General features: G+C 37.6%; 1 protein-coding gene across 2 annotated transcripts in view; it reads right to left on the bottom strand.

The window, feature by feature from the left end:
• Positions 1 to 1113: 1113 nt before the first annotated feature.
• The window catches only part of GDPD1 (glycerophosphodiester phosphodiesterase domain containing 1), a 51133-nt gene continuing 34107 nt past the window's right edge, over positions 1114 to 18139 (bottom strand). Inside the window, exons 5-11 of one of the 2 annotated variants that reach the window (XR_009731204.1) lie at positions 13158 to 13276; positions 12552 to 12641; positions 9188 to 9321; positions 5224 to 5283; positions 3517 to 3568; positions 2207 to 2434; positions 1114 to 1284 (exon numbers count right to left, since the gene is read on the bottom strand). Coding sequence is in view for 1 of the 2 variants with exons in the window: in XM_061390177.1 (XP_061246161.1) it covers positions 2312 to 2434; positions 3517 to 3568; positions 5224 to 5283; positions 9188 to 9321; positions 12552 to 12641; positions 13158 to 13276 (578 nt within the window). In the remaining variant the exon portion in view is untranslated. Of the gene's footprint in view, positions 2435 to 3516; positions 3569 to 5223; positions 5284 to 9187; positions 9322 to 12551; positions 12642 to 13157; positions 13277 to 18139 lie in introns of both variants that reach the window. The other variant, XM_061390177.1, reaches the window with a different exon arrangement.

Genomic DNA, 18139 nt, shown 5'->3' with positions numbered 1-18139 from the left:
GCTTAGGGCAACACACTACGATTAATATTTTGTCTTTTCCTAACCCATTGCAGCGATTTTATCTCTACAGTTGTGGTGACTAGATGGCCACCTATAGCCAGGGCCCCACCCCAATTTCTAGAACCTGTCCTGGCCAGAAAGGGGCGGTTGAACATCTCTGGTACTCAGTACCAACTTAACCCTCTAATTAGTCCAACGTTATACTCTGTTCTTTCAGTCCTATTAAATGAGGTTTTTTCCAAGCTCTGGATCCTAGTTCTGCTAACTTGTGTCCTGTTTTACCTGATAACATGCCTCAGCCCTAGTCCTACAGAGAAGCTCTTGCTACTTCAAAGTAAAATTTCCTCAAACCAACCTGCCAACTGTTGTCCACTGGCATGTATTTAGGATTTTGTTGGTATGCTGGACTAGACCTATAGCAGGCCTATCAAATCTAGTGCCACCGTTATCCCAGCAAAAGGATCTAATCACATCTTTGACCACCTCTCTGGCCTTCATGCTGTGTGCCATGCCTAGCAGTACATCGCATTAGGAAAGGATATTTAACATCTTTTAAAATGTGATGCCCCAATCAGAAAAGCAATATTCAGATGTTATCTGATGACAAATGTGAACTCTGTTGTTATAGCCTATACTTTTATTAAGTGAATTGAAGTCACCTTGACTATAAAATCATCAAACTTTTAAAACATGATTTTCTGAACATCTTTACTATAGTGGGTACTTTCTCTTTTACTGATTGACACAAAATATATGCTGGTCCTATAATATGAACTGCATCATAACTGAATCACAACAAAGCAAATTTGGAACAGGGAAACTGTAAAAAAGAATTATATCAATGATGATCAAAAGCATCTCTAGCAACTATAATCATACATTATATAAGTGAAAGTGAAAATGACAGATTTAATGGATTATCTGCCCAAGTTATTTATTCAAATGCCAAGAGGCAATTTACCATAAAAGTGTTTCCATATTTTATTTTCCTTATATGAGCGAGAAGTCTCAGTGTGTTTACTTATATTATCAATTTACCACCTCATTAAATTCTGGAAAAAAATTATAAAGCATATTTGGAATTATAACGGCAAAAAAGAAAACACCAATAAATTCTTTTGTTCTTGAAATTTTTATTTCAGTTTAAACAAAAAAGAAATGTTACTTATGTCATCCAGGGACAGGTGGGACAGTATGATTATCCTTCATAACTGTTAGCTGGCAAAGTCCAAATGAGAGGTGGAATCTAGGTCTAAGATGCTTATTGTTCCAGGTTATATTTACCTTCCAAAGAGACAATGAAAATAAGTCAAAAAGATGATAAACAGATTTACATGAAGTCACACTAGAAAATCTGAGAAAGTGATGTCTAATGCTTTGGGAAATTCTATTCCCACTTAATACTCAGAAGAATAAATTCTTAAAGATCAGGAGCAGGTGGTTTATCCTATAAGTATTAGACACAATGATATGCACTTTCATCAGTTTGTTCTGATTATTAGGACTCAAGATGTTATTTAAAATCTAGATGTAGGCCCAGACAGTTGGTCATTGCTAACAATGGAAAATGTACATTTCGTTAGAGAAAACAAAAATCTGACTATTAGCATCTTAATTTACAATTATTAAGTCCAATTTTAATTTTTACCAAAAAAAAGAAATACAGCAGCAATTGTTACACACCTGAAAAAGATTCCAAATAGAATGTCCCTATTGACAACAACAATCAAGAAATTCGAATTCAGTCTACAGATTTTATTTCTGATCATTTAACAAACTTTCAGTTATTTCTTTGAGTCTGCCTCTGTTAACAATGTACAACTTGTCAGATAATTACATCACTGATTTCCAAGCTCTCTTTCCACATTTTTCCCCTTTAACTAAGGTGTACCTAGAAATAATGAGACAACCTGAATAGCTGTAATGACTTTCAATAATTCTGTCTTACTAATTAGTTGATCTTATTCCAGTGAAGGCTAATTTCAAATTTATCCAACAGCCTTTGATTTCAGAATTACTTATGATAGTAGAATACTGCATCAAATACAGAAATCTTGATCAATAATCTTCTACTTACATCTCATAAACAATTATCTTTCTAAACAATTTACAAATGTAAAATATGCAATATTGTTTAAAATAAATATACAATATATAGTTTCTACATTCTCAGACAGGCTTAAAAATGAGGTAATAAACACTTAACTGATTAAACCTTTTACCATTCTGGAAATGGCTTAGGGAAATAATGAAAACATTTTTTCTTAGGTCTTTTCATGTTTTCTTCGAATGCTTCTGAGTACATCCTTTTCTAGTCTGAAAAATTATGTAAAAAATCCTTAAGCTTTGTTGGATAGTCTGTCATCACCCCAGTTGCTCCCAAATCAAAGGCTCTTTTGTATTCCTGCTCTTCATTTAATACCCAAATGTACACCTGAAAATTAGAAAAATGAGAAGTATAAGAAGAAATGTTAAAACAGCAAATTATCTTTATGTTAGCATGCATCCACTACAATCTCAGTACACTTAGAAACAACCTTTTAATAACGTGCAATTTAAAGTTTTTCTGATAAGTGGTCTGAGGTGACCTCTAAAAATGGTCCGACAATCACTTAACCCAGAAAACTCCACAAAATCATGTAAATCAAGAGGTTCAAATCTTCACGCTCCCTTTAAGAACACTTGTGAAACTGCCCAGCCCATTAAGGGTATGCATATCTGGAAAACCACCAAGTATTTGAAGGATGTCACTTTACAGAAGCAACATGCGTGCCATTCCATCATTACAATGGTGGAGGTGCTGGGTATGCGCAGGCCAAACAGCGGGGCTGGACACTGGGTCAGGGGCCCAGAAAGACTGCTGCATTTTTACTGCAGAGAGTCACGCTGAACTTAAAGGCTTAGATGTGGACTCTGGATGTAGATGGATTCTCTGGTCACTGAGCAATTCTGGTGAGCAAATCTCCCAAGGCGTGGGTAGGACTTACAGAGCTCATGGTCAGATCAGCCCAGACATGAGCTCTCCCTGCCCCACTGAGATGACCCTTACTGAAAAAGAACAGGTGATTGTTCCTAACCCAGAAGAGGAGCTGTACAGAAGAAAAAGATACCCAGGGAAAAACTGAAGAAATAAATAACTTATGGCCTCGGAATAAATGCTGCAAAAGAAAGAAAGAAAGAAAGAAAGCAGCAGCAGCAGCAAATAAAAGCCAAAAACAAAAAACTCTGCAATTTTAAGAAATCATTGAGCCCTTTAAACAAATCCCACTTTGCTCACTAAATATGACTATCCCACCCTCTGGCTTCAGTTCTCACCTACCTATAGGTGAACTCTAGCTACTGAAACACCAATACTATCTTGTTAACTATAAGGCAGAGCTTAAGGTCTTCATATGAGAACCAGTAAAAGCAGCAGAGTTAGGACCAAATCAAGTTAGTCAGAAGTTACTGCCCTCTAAACTTGTGTTGAACTGGTAAACTATGCTCTTTCTAGAATGCATCATTACAAAAACTTACCTGAATGCCTCGGGCAGTGAGGTGGTCAAACAGAGCTTTTCTCATTAGTAAACTAGAAAAGAAAAGCATAAAAGATTTAGGTACTCAGTCCTAAGGAAGGACTACCATTAGTCCTCAGTTCTAATTCAGTCAGTTTAGAGTTTCTAATCCCTACTTGGATTTAATCCTGATGTTTCAGCGCTAGAAGCAAGGGACGGCCTCAAGCAGTAATAGCTGTTGTGGATGGGTTTATATCTTAACTGCTGGATCTCCTTTCTGCTCTTTGCTGCCACTCTTCCTGAAGCAGCTCAATGGAGACCAGGCTTCCTCACTTCTCCTGCTGGCGCCGTACTGAGTGAGAAAGAACTAGGGAGTCTGTGTTCCTAACTTCCCAAATCAAAATAAGGCAGTGAACGTGGGTCAAATTCTATACAGTCACAGTCCATTTACAAAGTGAATTAGTCTTTTGTGAGTTATCTTAGAAACGTAATGTTCATTAATTACGCTATCCTTTATAAAGAAAAAAACGTTTTTTTTTTCAGCTCCAAATAACTTAAAAAGTGAACTTTTAGAATACAAGTCACTTGAGCAAGATGAAAGCTTTTTGTACTGAAAAGTTATACATATTATTTCTATTCTGTTTAGTCTATTAGAATGATTAAGTAGCAGAAATGAAAAACCATATGCATTTAACACCAGCTAAAATGCATCCTTGGGAATTTCCTGGTGGTCCAGTGGTTAGGGGGCATAGGTTCAATCCCTGGTTGGGGAACTAAGATCCTGCATGCCATGTGGCAGGGCCAAAAAACAAAACAAAACAAAACAGCATCTTTAAAAACTACAAATGACATCAGGAATAAAGCAAAAAAGAATAAACCCTGTGGCACAGAGAAAAGATAAAACTAGTTTTCAAACTCTGAAAGAGGAGCTAAGGAAAAAAAATGGTTGTGATTTACGACTATTATTTAAGCATTCAAGGCATTCAAGGTTCCACTTTCTTTTTCCTTTGGCCGTGTTGGGTCTTAGCTGTGGCCTGTAGGGTTTTTAGTTGTGACCCCTTAGTTGCGGCTTGTGGGATCTGGTGCCCTGACCAGGCATGAGCCCAGTCCCTCTGTGCTGCAAAGGAGCATGGAGTCTTAGCCGCTGGACCAAGGTTCCAGTGTATTTTATTTGTTTTCAAGGTTCCATTTTAAAGCAATATGGAGGTAGGTTTTACCTAAAATTACACTCAACATGTCTTAGACTTTAAGGCATTTTCTCTAAAGTAGATGCCCACTGTACAGGTGGGGCTTCCATCCTGCTGTTAAGTCTCAGTGTAGCTCTTCCTTAGAAATGCGCCATTAGTCAATCTACACTCTCACATGTGTTGTGTTGCTGTACACGCTTCTTTTCACCATGTTGTTGAGTGCAGGCTAGTGGAAACAGTGAGTAAGTAGCAGGGGACGGGTATACATCCCAGGTCTGCTACTGACACGCCACGTATATCATTTAACTTTGGGTAGCCAGGTGCTCAGTTTTCTCCTGAGTTTGATGAGATTATCTCCCAATTCCTCCTAAGGTTTCATGACTAGTAATTAAGCTAGTTCTAAATGATTTATACACATCCATTTGTACAATGTTCAACTCATCCTGGTTACAAATTACACATAGAGAGTCTGCTCTAGATTATAAGCATCATATTTAAGAGTTAAAACAATAATATGTATATCAAGAAACTAAAATTCTTACATATCAGAAAGCCAGATGAGAAACTTCTGACTTCTGGACATGGTGTGTGGTTCTTTCAGCCTGAGGGAAAATAAAATTTAAATTAGAAACACAGGAATATATCAGTGTGATAAAACAAGTTCAAGAACAAAAATCAGTGCCTTGATTGTACTTGGTATATGCTTCAGTTCAGTGCAGTGGCTCAGTCGTGTCTGACTCTGCGACCCCATGGACTGCAGCACTCCAGCCTTCCCTGTCCACCACCAACTCATGGAGTTTACTCAAACTCACATCCATCGAGTTGGTAATGCCATCCAACCATCTCATCCTCTGTCGTCCCTTTCTCCCGCCATCCATCCTTCCCAGCATCAGGGTCTTTTCCAATGAGTCAGCTCTTCGCATCAGATGGCCAAAGGACTGGAGTTTCAGCTTCAGCATCAGTCCTTCCAATGAATATTCAGGACTGATTTCCTTTAGGATGGACTGGTTGGATCTCCTTACAGTGCAAGAGACTCTCAAGAGTCTTCTCCAACACCACAGCTCAAACGGATCAATTCTTTGGCATCAGCTTTCTTTATAGTCCAACTCACATCCATACATGACTACTGGAAAAACCATAGCTTTGACTAGACAGACCTTTGTTGGCAAAGCAATGTCTCTGCTTTTTAATATACTGTCTAGGTTGGTCATAACTTCTCTTCTAAGGAGCAAGCGTCTTTTAATTTCATGGCTGTATCTGAGTTAGTCACCCATTCCAGTCCATTTTAGTTCACTGAGTCCTAAAATGTTGATGTTCACTCTGGCCATCTCCTATTTGACCACTTCCAATTTTTCTTGATTCATGGACCTAACATTCCATGTTCCTATGCAACATTGCTCTTTACAGCATCGGACCTTGCTTTCATCACCAGTCACATCCACAACTGGGTGTTGTTTTTGCTTTGGCTCCGTCTCTTCATTCTTCCTGGAGTTATTTCTCCACTGATCTCCAGTAGCATATTGGGCACCTACCGACCTGGGGAGTTCATCTTTCAGTGTCCTATCTTAAAATCTGGGAAAGGACAAAATTAAATTAGAACAAAGCCCATTTGGATTCTCTATTTTCATGATTTCAGGCTAACTTTTTGCTACACTCTTCAAAGTTTAAAATTTAAAAGTTATCTTTCTGGAGATCCCGGGTACCCAGAACCCATGTTTCTTCCTTTTTTGGTGAGGCCTCTTTCTCTTGCCTTTGCTGTAATTCTGTATGCAGTAGATGTAAACACATAGCCAAACTTCACTATGTACTAAAAGATATTTGGGGTTAAAAATGAGATTAAAAAAAAACAACCCTAAAAACACTTTTTTCCTTTCACTTTCAATGTTTGAAGACCTAGGTGCATCCTTTTAAGACATGTTTCCTACTGAAAGAGTACACTTGACTTTCAGACCTACAATGAGTTCCTTCAGCCTCTCTGATGCTGAGAGCATCAGCTGTGTCATTAACTTTGGGCTGTGCCCAGAGGCTTCTCTGACTAGTTAAGTCTTTCTACTGTGAAGACCGTTCAGCCTCTTTTGGAGTTATAGTGCACAGTGATTTTCATTCTCCCCAGATCTTGATTCTTGTTTCCTTTCTAACTCCTTTTATCTACACTCTTAGGATTATTCTGAGTCTCCCAACTTAAATTCTTTTTTTTTAAATTTATTATTTATTTTAAAATTTATCTTTAAATTTTTGGCTGTGCTGGGTCTTCATCGCTGTGCACAGGCTTTCTCCAGTTGCTGCAAGCAGGGACTACTCTCTAGTTGTGGCACGCGGCCTTCTCGTTGCAGTGGCTCCTCTTGTTGCAGAGCACAGGGCTCTAGGTATGCAGGCTTCTCAATGCAGTGGCTCCTCTTGTTGCAGAGCACAGGGCTCTAGGTATGCGGGCTTCTCTTTGTAGTATGCGGGCTTCTCGTTGCAGTGGCTCCTCTTGTTGCAGAGCACAGGGCTCTAGGCATGCGGGCTTCTCATTGCAGTGGCTCCTCTTGTTGCAGAGCACAGGGCTCTAGGTATGCAGGCTTCTCGTTGCAGTGGCTCCTCTTGTTGCAGAGCACAGGGCTCTAGCTATGCGGGCTTCTCGTTGCAGTGGCTCCTCTTGTTGCAGAGCACAGGGCTCTAGCTATGCGGGCCTCTTGTTGCAGTGGCTCCTCTTGTTGCAGAGCACAGGGCTCTAGGCATGCGGGCTTCTCGTTGCAGTGGCTCCTCTTGTTGCAGAGCGCAGGGCTCTAGGCATGCGGGCTTCTCGTTGCAGTGGCTCCTCTTGTTGCAGAGCACAGGGCTCTAGCTATGCGGGCCTCTTGTTGCAGTGGCTCCTCTTGTTGCAGAGCACAGGGCTCTAGGCATGCGGCCTTCTCGTTGCAGTGGCTCCTCTTGTTGCAGAGCACAGGGCTCTAGGTATGCAGGCTTCTCGTTGCGGTGGCTCCTCTTGTTGCAGAGCACAGGGCTCTAGGCATGCGGGCTTCAGCAGTTATGACACGTGGGCCCAGTAGTCGTGGTTCATGGGCTTAGCTACTCCTTGGAATGTTGGAATCTTCCCCACCCAGGATCAAATCCATGTCCCCTGCCTTGGCAGACGGGTTCTTAACCACTGGACCACCAATGGAGTCCTTAAATTAATTTTTTCTCTTTTCAGTTTTTATTTGAAACTTTCTAAATAAACTCCTTCTATTCTCCTAACTCTACCTGAGGTAAAAAGTTCTAATCACAATTTCAGGAATCCCAAGAATTAAAAAACTTGAAATATTAATTACCTCATTAAACACAAACTATTACGTTGCCTTAGGAAGTATTCACTGTCTTTCATTAAAAAAATATACAAACAATATTCTACCACTGTCTTAATCCATAATCACTTTTTAAAGAAAAAAATTAATCCTATGAAATCTGTTCACATCTGTAATTTAATAACATTTCCTTCTAAAAGGAACACCTGCAGATGATCTCGAGAGCACAACAGGCCATTCTAGACCAGAGGAAAGCGAAGTAGTTTAGGGATAAATGGCTAGGAACTGTTTTAATTTAGCAAATGAAAATAGTTTATTTGTAGACAAGAAGCAATTTCTGTTGTTTCATCTAAGAAACAGCTACAGAAATTGCTAATAAATACTATTGTAATCAGGAATAGATAAAATAAGCATACACATAACTAACAAACTCAAACTGGAAAACAAGCATGAAACACAGATGCTGAGTACAAGAGTGCTGACCAACTTCTTTTTCTTACTGATATTTTCTAATGATTGCTGTATGTTCAGCTTGATTTTTTATAGTTCTGTGGGGATGAAAAAAGTTCTCATGCAGGTGAAACCACATTTAAATGATCTCCCCAGAAGCTCCAGAGAAATTTACAACTAGGAATGACATTCTAAGCATGTGAGATGAAGATCTTTGTTAAATAAAAATGATAAAGATAATTTAACGATAAAAGCTATCATTTATTGAGGGCTTATTTTTTGCCAGGCAATGCTCTAAGTGTTTTATACATTTTTACCTTCGTATTAACAGTAAATTAGTGTGTAAAAAGCAAGGCTTTATACCCAGTAGAGAAGTTACACAATTATGAAGTATCCGAGAATCCCTTGGACTACAAGGAGATCAAACCAGTCAATCTTAAGGAAATCAGTCCTGAATATTCTTTGGAAGGACTGATGCTGAAGCTGAAGCTTCAATCCTTTGGTCACCTGATGGGACGAACTGACTCACTGGAAAAGACCCAGATGCTGGGAAAGGTTGAAGGCGGGAGGAAAAGGGGACAACAGAGGATGAGATGGTTGGATGGCATACCAACTCGATCGACATGAGTTTGCGCAAGCTCTGGGAGTTGGTGATGGACACTGAGTCGGTGATGCCATCCAAACACCTCATCCCTCTGTCGTCCCCTTCTCCTCCCATCTTCAATCTTTCTAAGTCTTTGTCTTAGTTTTCCAGTAATTGCTAACTGATGAAAACAGGGTAATCACTTACTTCAATATGATAGAAGGCATTGGGATTTCAAAAAACTGTTCTCGAATGGGCACAAAGGGCAAGAGGCCAGTGAAGAACAGGCCAAGAACGAGCAGCACACGTTGTAAACTGAAGAGTATAGGAATTTCCGAATTCTAAAAGACACAAACAATATCAGAGGATTATTGCACAACCTTCAAAGTTTCCCAAGACTGTATCTTGACATCTGTTTAAAGTATTCCCTAAATCATCAACATCCACTTCCAAATACACCACACTTAGAAATGACTGGTCCTCGACAAACGGGTCAGGATCTATGCTGGAGTCCTACAGTATAAACCGATACTCAAGTTTCTCCATTCTCCACTCTCCGCTTCTGCAGCACCAGTCCTGTCTGTTGGTGCTAGTCTTTATCACCAGAGATTAAACATATCAGATTTAATGGAACGAGATAAAGAAATAATGATATGAAATATTCAGTAACCTTCTACATACTCAATAACTATACGTATTTTTAAAATAGGATATGATACAGATATATGTTAATAGTGTTACAAATATTCACGTTTTCATCTTGCAAAACTGAAACTCCATACTAATATTAAACAAATCCCCATATTCCCCTCCCCCAGATCCCCCATGTCTATCTTTAAAACAAATAAAAATTTTAATACATTTGAATGTTTCTGTATAAAATATATTGAAAAAAATCATGCAAAAACATATTTTATTTAATATTCAGTCACTTAAAAATATATATTTATCAGCTACTTAGCTGTGATACAGGGGATGTTTTTTGTGGCATGCGGGATCCAGTTCTCTGACCAGAGACTAAACCCAGACCCCTGCAGTGGGAGTATGGCGTCTTAGCCACTGGACTACCACCAGGGAAGTCTCCATCCACTCTTTTTTAGATTTCTTTCCCATTTAGGTCATCACAGAGCACTGAGTAGAGTTCCCTGTGCTATACAGTAGGTTCTTCTTAGTTACCTATCTTATACATAGTAGCAAATATATGTCAGTCCCAGTCTCCCAATTCATTCCACCATCCTCCCCTTCTTTTATATTTTTAGCTTCTAGCATCTGGGAATTAAAGAGCTAATATGAAATTCTTATACATCGTAATTTAAGAATTATAAAAGATGCATGAATTACATAAGCATGTTCATAGTACAAATGACAATTATTGTTGAGACATTCTTCCTTAGGTGTTTGAAAATTACTGCTGAAATCTTGGGAGTTTTTAAATTCTAAAATGACAGAAGCCCAGAGATGTCTAGAAAAATACGTGAATCAAGGGGAATGTTCTGTGATTCTGGGCCAAAAGTGAACATGTTATTTTGAAATAATTATAAACTCACAGGAAGTTGTAAGATTATACTAGAGTCCCATTTATTCTTAACTCAGCTGCCCCATCTGTAACCAGATGTACCAAAACCAGGAATTGACAGTGATATATTACTGTTAGACTGTCCACCTTACTCACTTTTCAGCGTTTTTAAAACTTGTGTTCATTTGTGCATGTGTATAGTCAGATGCAGCTGTAATCCATGTATAGATATGTGTAATCACCACCAGTCAAGACACAGAACTGCTCCATCACAACAGAGAATTCCCTCCTGCTACCTCCTTAATTAAAAAATTTCATGTGCACCATTTTCACTTTACTGAGATAAATGCCCAAGAGTAAGATTGATGATTATATGCTAAATGTATGTTTGGTTTTCTAAGAAAATTTAATTAAGAGTGGCTATTTTATTTTACATTCCCACTAGCAATGCATGTGAGATGCAGTTTCTCCTCATCTTCTCCAGCATTTGCTATTATCACTGTTTTTAATTTGAAAAAAAAAAATTGAAAAAAATGATGTAAAAAGGGGCTTCTTTGGTGGCTCAGATGGAGAGGAATCTGTCTGCCATACAGGAGACGCAGGTTCAATCCCTGGGTTGGGAGGATCCCCTGGAGAAGGCAACAGCAACCACTCCAGTATTTTTGCCTTGAGAATCCCATGGACAGAGGAGCCTGGCCAGTTACAGTCCATAGGGTCGCAGAGTCAGATACGACTGAGCAACTAACACACACACACAAAGATCAGCAGGTCATGAAGTCTCCAGTATATTATCTTGCTTTTGTCTCAGTTCTATATTCTTGGGGATCTGAAGTCACTCAGCCCATTGATTATTCTGTTCTGTCCTTTTGTACACAGATAAATAAAACTTATTACTTGCCTTAATGAGAACCTCATTACTTTTGATTGTACTTTTAATTATAATGGTGCTGATTTTGGATCTATGCTTTCCTTCTTTGCCAGGAAGGAAGGCCTTTTCAAAAGAATTTTTTGTATTTCAGAACTGTACCTTGTGTTATGATATTCCTACTGCATCATCACTTGTATTCTGAAAGAGAATCTTCAATGCTTAAGATTTTTTAACTGTTTGTATTTCAAATCCTCTTAGCTGACTATGAGCTAAATTTTCTTGTAGAGGCTTAGTATACCATTTCAAAATACATCCAATTTTTATAGATATATTTTCTTCAAACAGAAGCATTTCAATTGGTGGATGGCTGTAATTCAAAATACTACCTGATAATCTTTTCATACTGTCCATCCTAAAGGAAATCAGTCCTGAATATTCATTGGAAGGACTGATGTTGAAGCTGAAATTCCAATACTTTGGCCACCTGATGAGAAGAGCTGACTCATTTGAAAAGATCCTGATGCTGCGAAAGATTGAAGGAGAAGGGGACGACAGAGGATGAGATGGTTGGATGGCATCACCGACTCAATGGACATGAGTTTGAGTAAACTCTGGGAGTTGGTGGTGGACAGGGAGGCCTGGTGTGCTGTAGTCCACGGGGTTGCAAAGAGTCAGACACGACTGAGCGACTGAACTGAACTGGATTGAACCTGATAACCATGATTTAACTCTATTTGGGAAGTAATGTAAAGAAAAGCTTGAGTTGTAAAGTTGAAGGACTAAATACTTTCCTTCATTCAAAATTATGCAAAAAAATTTTGCTTACCTAACAAAAACCGGACACTAAAAGACACACATATATACATAATAAAATGAATAACATGTTGGCAAACAACTAATATTATCATGTGAAAATAATAATTCTGTGAGCCAGTCCAATCATAGTGAACTTAATTGCAAGGTCCATTATCTACTAAACCTTCTATCTATAAATTCATTATGTCTACTAGTAAACTTCTGGTTAGCTGCTTCCATCCAATACTGTCTTTGTAACAAGGCTATATGAAATAAGATATTTTAAAAAAATTATGGCTATAATTACTTAACTTTTATAGACATATAACAACAACAAAGACAGATCATTCTGTATCTTTTTTTTTTCATTCTGTATTGTTTTTGAAGCTTACCTCTTTGTAGCACTTTTCTACAATTTCATAGCTGGCGTTACCCCACACTGTTATGTGTTCTCGTCTGTACTGCTTCACCAATTCCGAAACCTACATGTGAAAATTCAAAATTTTATTCATGTGACTCTTTGTAAATCCACTTACGTGATTTTACTTATAAAATGGATTACAACTATCTGCTGGTGCATAGTATAAAATTTTGAAAGAACTGATCATTAAATTCAGATTATTTCATAAAGTACAAGAAATTACATCTACCACTATATGATTTATCTAATAGAATACAACTGTTTAGTAACTGGACATAAACTAAGTACAAATGAAACAAGTGAAACTGGAAGAAGTTAATTACATAAATGCCACAGCCATGGGGGTTCACAGGAGCTCACGCTTATCTCAGTGACTGAGACATGACAAGTCACTCTGAAAACAGGCTTTCCTACAGTAGAGTGATCTCTTCTACCAGGGTAGTATTTAAAACAATGCTGGTCCCTAGAGTATCACATTTCCTTGAACATTATCAATCTATGCAGGCACCTGCACTAGCCGTATTTAGTTCGTGAAATCGGATTGCAACACGCTCAGAGGAGGCAATGCCTTAAGTACCTTCTTAATCAGCAAATTGTTGTTGACTTTGATATCGATGTTAATGGGAGTGTTAGGAAAGGCCTCAAAAACTTCCTTCAGTAATGGAATTCGGTTATCTTTTCCTTCACATTGGCATGCTGAGAAAGCAAGATTTTTAAATGTATTTTTAAAAGATCACTTTTTTGATGATTAGAAAGTTAAGAGTATGCAGTCATAACAGGACATTTACAAAATGATGCAAAGTATAAAGAAGAAAAGAAAAATCATCTAGAAATCCAACAAGTTAGATACAACCACTGAGACCATTTGGTGTACTTTCTCTCCTCTTTTTTCCCTATGCATAATCTAATGATGTTATAATATAGTGTCCCTTCAGGTTTTAACTTGATCTTTTCACATAAGTAAAAATAAATGCTAGTATACTGTATTTATGATTACGATGAAAAGTTTTCCATTATACTTTTTGAGATAACTGTAGATTCACATGTAGTTTTAAGAAACAATATAGAGATTTATGCAGGGTTTACCCAGATTTCCCAATGGTAACCTTTAGCAAAACTGTAGTATGATACCATAACCATGATATTTACATTGATAGAATCCACGGATCCTATCCTGCAGTTATTATTTTAAATAAATTTAAGGGTTTAAAATTTAACCAGTCTCCTTGAAGGATAACATAATCTGTCACTCCAAAATATGCCATTTTGGCATAAGGAATCTTCTGAAGCAGAGGCAATTGAGAAGAAGCAGATACAAGAAAAGTTCTCTATGCCCATCCTCCATCTGCCTAAAAACAAGACTAAATTGTGCAAAAAATAAGCAACAACCCTCGACCCTTATCAGCACCAAAGGACTCGATATAACAAACTACTGATTAGTCTTTATCTTCCATTAACCCCCCATATTTACCCTCCCACCATTTGCCACTCTAGACATTCAAAGTCCTTTTTTCCTTTGTCTTGTCACTTCTCTGAAAATTTACTGGATTTTGTTTGCTTGTTTAAGATGCTATATAAACTCAAGTTCTAGCCATACCTTTGAGTATTCATCCCTGAGTTTCCTCCATGACACATACACATTAGTAAACTTCTGTTTTTCTCATGTTAATCTTTTTTGTTACAGAGTCTAGATGAGAAACTAAAAGAATAGAAGAAAAAAATTCTTCCTCCCCTAGACCTTACTACTGGAAACTGAGGTTGTTTCTAAAGTTTTGCTATGATATCATCAGTAAATTTTTCAGACTGTGAATAATATGGTTAGGCAAGGGAAATGCATACTAATTCAGTAATGGGTTGAAGAATTATATCAATGCAGTTATTCAAAGAAAACTGAGTCACAAAAAATTAGAAGAGGATTTTTAATCATTCTTTTTATTTTCTGAGGGTTATTTTATTCTTTCCTTAGTTCCATTTGCTCTAATTACTTATATAATATACTATACATACTATATAACTATTATAAAATTTTCCCTTCCATCTGAAACTTCAATTCCACTAATGCATGAATAACAAAATTGTCAAAGATCCTTTATTTCATCCTTATTGTACAGCAAACCAAAACAAACAAGCATATCAAAAAAAGTAATTTGAGTCTAAGTTCTAAAACTTTTTAAAACACAGGCTCGTGTGAAAAGCAGCATGGGAATGGGAAAATTAAAAAAAAGAAAAAATATGTTATCATTTGTCTATTCTGTGTTCTATTCTTACTGCCTTTTTACTATGCCTTATAATTCAGATGGGGCTCTGGTTCATTCTGATGGGACTGTTAATCATTTGGCTTTGTCTCCCAGACACAGAGAAAGCACATAACCTTTCAAGCATAAAAATATGGACCACAGGAGATGTTGCCTAAAACGGATCCTGTACTTTTGAACTTATCAGAGGTCCATTTTTATGTGAAGAAGATGTGCTTGAGAACAAAGCTAACATGATGAAAATGGAATAAAGAAATGGAAATAAGACACAGACAAATTATTGCTTGAGCAACTGGAATCATTTATGTTTGAAGGCATATAACCTCTAGACTTTTTAGTTATGAGAAAACAATAAATTATTCTTGTAAACTTCTCTTAAACTATTTTCAGATGGATTTCTAGTACTGATAACTCAAAGAGTTTGGACTTAGACTACAGAACTGAACTATAAAAATTAATTATGTTAATATACAAAAATTTAGCTATAGTTTTTATCTAACCAGCCACCTTCCTTCCCTAGGAAAATTGCATCTGCTGCATTCTAAATTGTTCTGATTGGGTTGTCAAAAACAGGCCTTCTCCCCACTCACTCTCACAAGTAGGCAAATGACCTAGGTCTGCCCAATCATAACAGCCTGTCCAATCATAACAGCCTGTCCCTTTATCCACATGACTAGTTCAAGATGGACACATGATCCAAGTCTAGCCAATCAGTGCCTTTCTCTAGAACCTTTCATAAGTAAGGTCACAGTACAGGCAGGGGTCACAGTACAGGCAGGATGTGAATTTATAGTTGTCAGTGATCACATTCCTGCCACATGCCCCAAATCCATCTATAGTAAAAGAAGACCCAAGAGAAGCAGAACAATGGAATAAAGCAAAAGAGTCCTTTTATGTGCCCAAGGATCCCATAATGTTTAATTATGATCCTCTCTAGGATATGGTCCTATAAACTGGTCTCTGTTACTTATAATTTAAAAAGTCTGAACGTGATGTACTATTTGTACAGTCCAATATGGCAGCCACTGGCCACATGGGGCTATTTAAATTAAGATGAAATAGGGAACTTCCCTGGTGGCCCAGTGGTTAAAAATTCTGCCGTTTTATTACAGGTGGCGTGGGTTCGGGAACTAAGATTCCCCCATGCTGCATGGTGTGGCAATAAATAAATAAATAACATGAAATAAAATTTAAAATTCAGTTACTTGGGTATACTAACCACATTTCAAGTACTCAACAGTCACATGTGGCTATTGACTATTGTATCATACAGTACAAATGTAGGACATTTCTATCAGTATAGAAAGCTATATTTAGGCAACGCCATTCTAGCTAAATTTTTGTTAGCTTATTCAATGTGGAAAAATTAATTTTGCAGTCGAAAGAATTACCATAGACAATAGCTATTCACACCTAAGTAAGATGTACTCAAGGTTCAACTTGGAAAAAGGTCAGACAAAACTAACTTTGGAAAAGCAACATGACACATTACACAATAAGAATAATGTTGAATCAAATAGTGGGAGGGAAACAAGGAAATGAAAACGTGCTAAGAGAATGTGTGCTAACGTGATATGAAGATATTTAAATTAGATGACTCAGTCAGCACAGAATAAAGAGTTGGAGGAAGAAGTGTGTACCCAATATTGTTCAGGCAGAGAATAACTAGCGGGGCAATACTACCAAAAGGGAAAGAGGAAAATAACATGAAAACATGAACACTACATTCAGAGTGTGCCATAGGACGTGCTGGTGGATGGAACACATGAAATGGCTCTGGAGCATACTAGAACTTTCAAACAGATCACTACAGTCAAATCTAGATCCAAACTACGTAATTTTTATGGAAAAGAGGTTATTTTCAAGTAAGCATGACAGATAAAAATAAACCCTTTAGTTAACACATTTTCATGTTCCTTCTTTAAGTTTACTTTTTAATGTAGCCTGTGGTACATCAAAGCACCTGTAAAAAGAAAACACTCAATTCTTCCTCACCTAAGTTGTGAACCACAAAGAAAGCAAGAGGCCTAAAATCTGTATTCCTCTGAGAGTTGATTCCCTCTCTCCCTTTTGCTTTCTCTCCCTTCCTCCAGTACTTGAAGAAAACAACAGTTCCAGCAGGGGAACAGAAGAGGAAAAAAACTGAACAACTTTCTGCCTAATCTGAGTCAAGTTTTTACACTACCATATATGTCTGTTTCAAATACAAAAAACCTCACGTGTGAGGCACAGCCTTTAAGCTAATTATGATATTACTTGAATACAATATGAATGAAGGATAATTATTGTTAATCATTAAATCTGAGAGTACATGGCATTGCTACTAACATGCGATTTGAAGAGACTCTGTAGCTACAGGGGCAGTATAGATAGCTGAACACTGGCCTGGTAAGGAGAAGACCTAGTTTCAAGTCCCAGGTCTGTCATTTTCTTGTTATATGACCTTAATCAAGGAAATTTACACATTTAGGATTCAGTTTACTTTCTGTAACAAGAGGAGACAGGGTTAGATGATTTCAAAGGTCTCTTCCCATTCAAAAGTTTTATGACTTATTTGGGATATATAAAACCAGGGGAACAAATTTTTTTTTTTCTTAAAGCATCTTATAAACTTTGTGAGGCTTTGGCTTTGCTCTCTACAAAGGAAAACTTGGGAAAAACTTCACTTCGGAAATTTTCTTAACTTTTCCAAGTCCACAACTGACACCAGTACTGAACAGCTCTGCAAGTTATAATCCTACTAATTATAAGAATGAAAGGTGTTTCATCAAATCAGCAAAAGCTTAATGATACTTACTTGGAAGGCCAAGTCAAAAAACCCCCCACAAACATCACATTGAAACGTCCTGTAGAGACAGCCCATGCAAACAGGTTTCTGATTTTTATTTGGCTCTCTAAGGTTTCTTCACGGGGTCGCAAAGAGTTGGACATGACTTAGTGACTGAACAACAGCAACAACAAGGTTTCTCAATCAAGGAGAAATTATACTGGCCAATTTTAAGTTTAGCTCACAGAGTGGTTACAGGTCTTCTTGAAAATTAGTATCAACAAGATCCTTGACATTTAACCAAGGTTTCAACTATATGTAAGCTTTACCAAGGACCATGACAAGAACATCATGCAGTTTTCCTGAGTTACATGTGAGTCAACTCAAAACATGAGGTTGGATTGTCAAGGGAAGGGCGCTCAGCACCTGTAACTCGAGGTGGTGTGTTTTCCATCCTAATGTAACTAACACATCGGACCAAGGGACATGTCTCTTTGTGGGAAATGTTCCCTCAAAAGAAAAAAAACAACAACTATG

The sequence above is a fragment of the Bos javanicus genome, chromosome 19, assembly GCF_032452875.1.
Source record: "Bos javanicus breed banteng chromosome 19, ARS-OSU_banteng_1.0, whole genome shotgun sequence".
Lineage (NCBI taxonomy): Eukaryota > Metazoa > Chordata > Mammalia > Artiodactyla > Bovidae > Bos > Bos javanicus.
The sequence above is the reverse complement of the archived record's forward strand: the minus strand, read 5'-3'. Positions and strand labels throughout refer to the sequence as shown.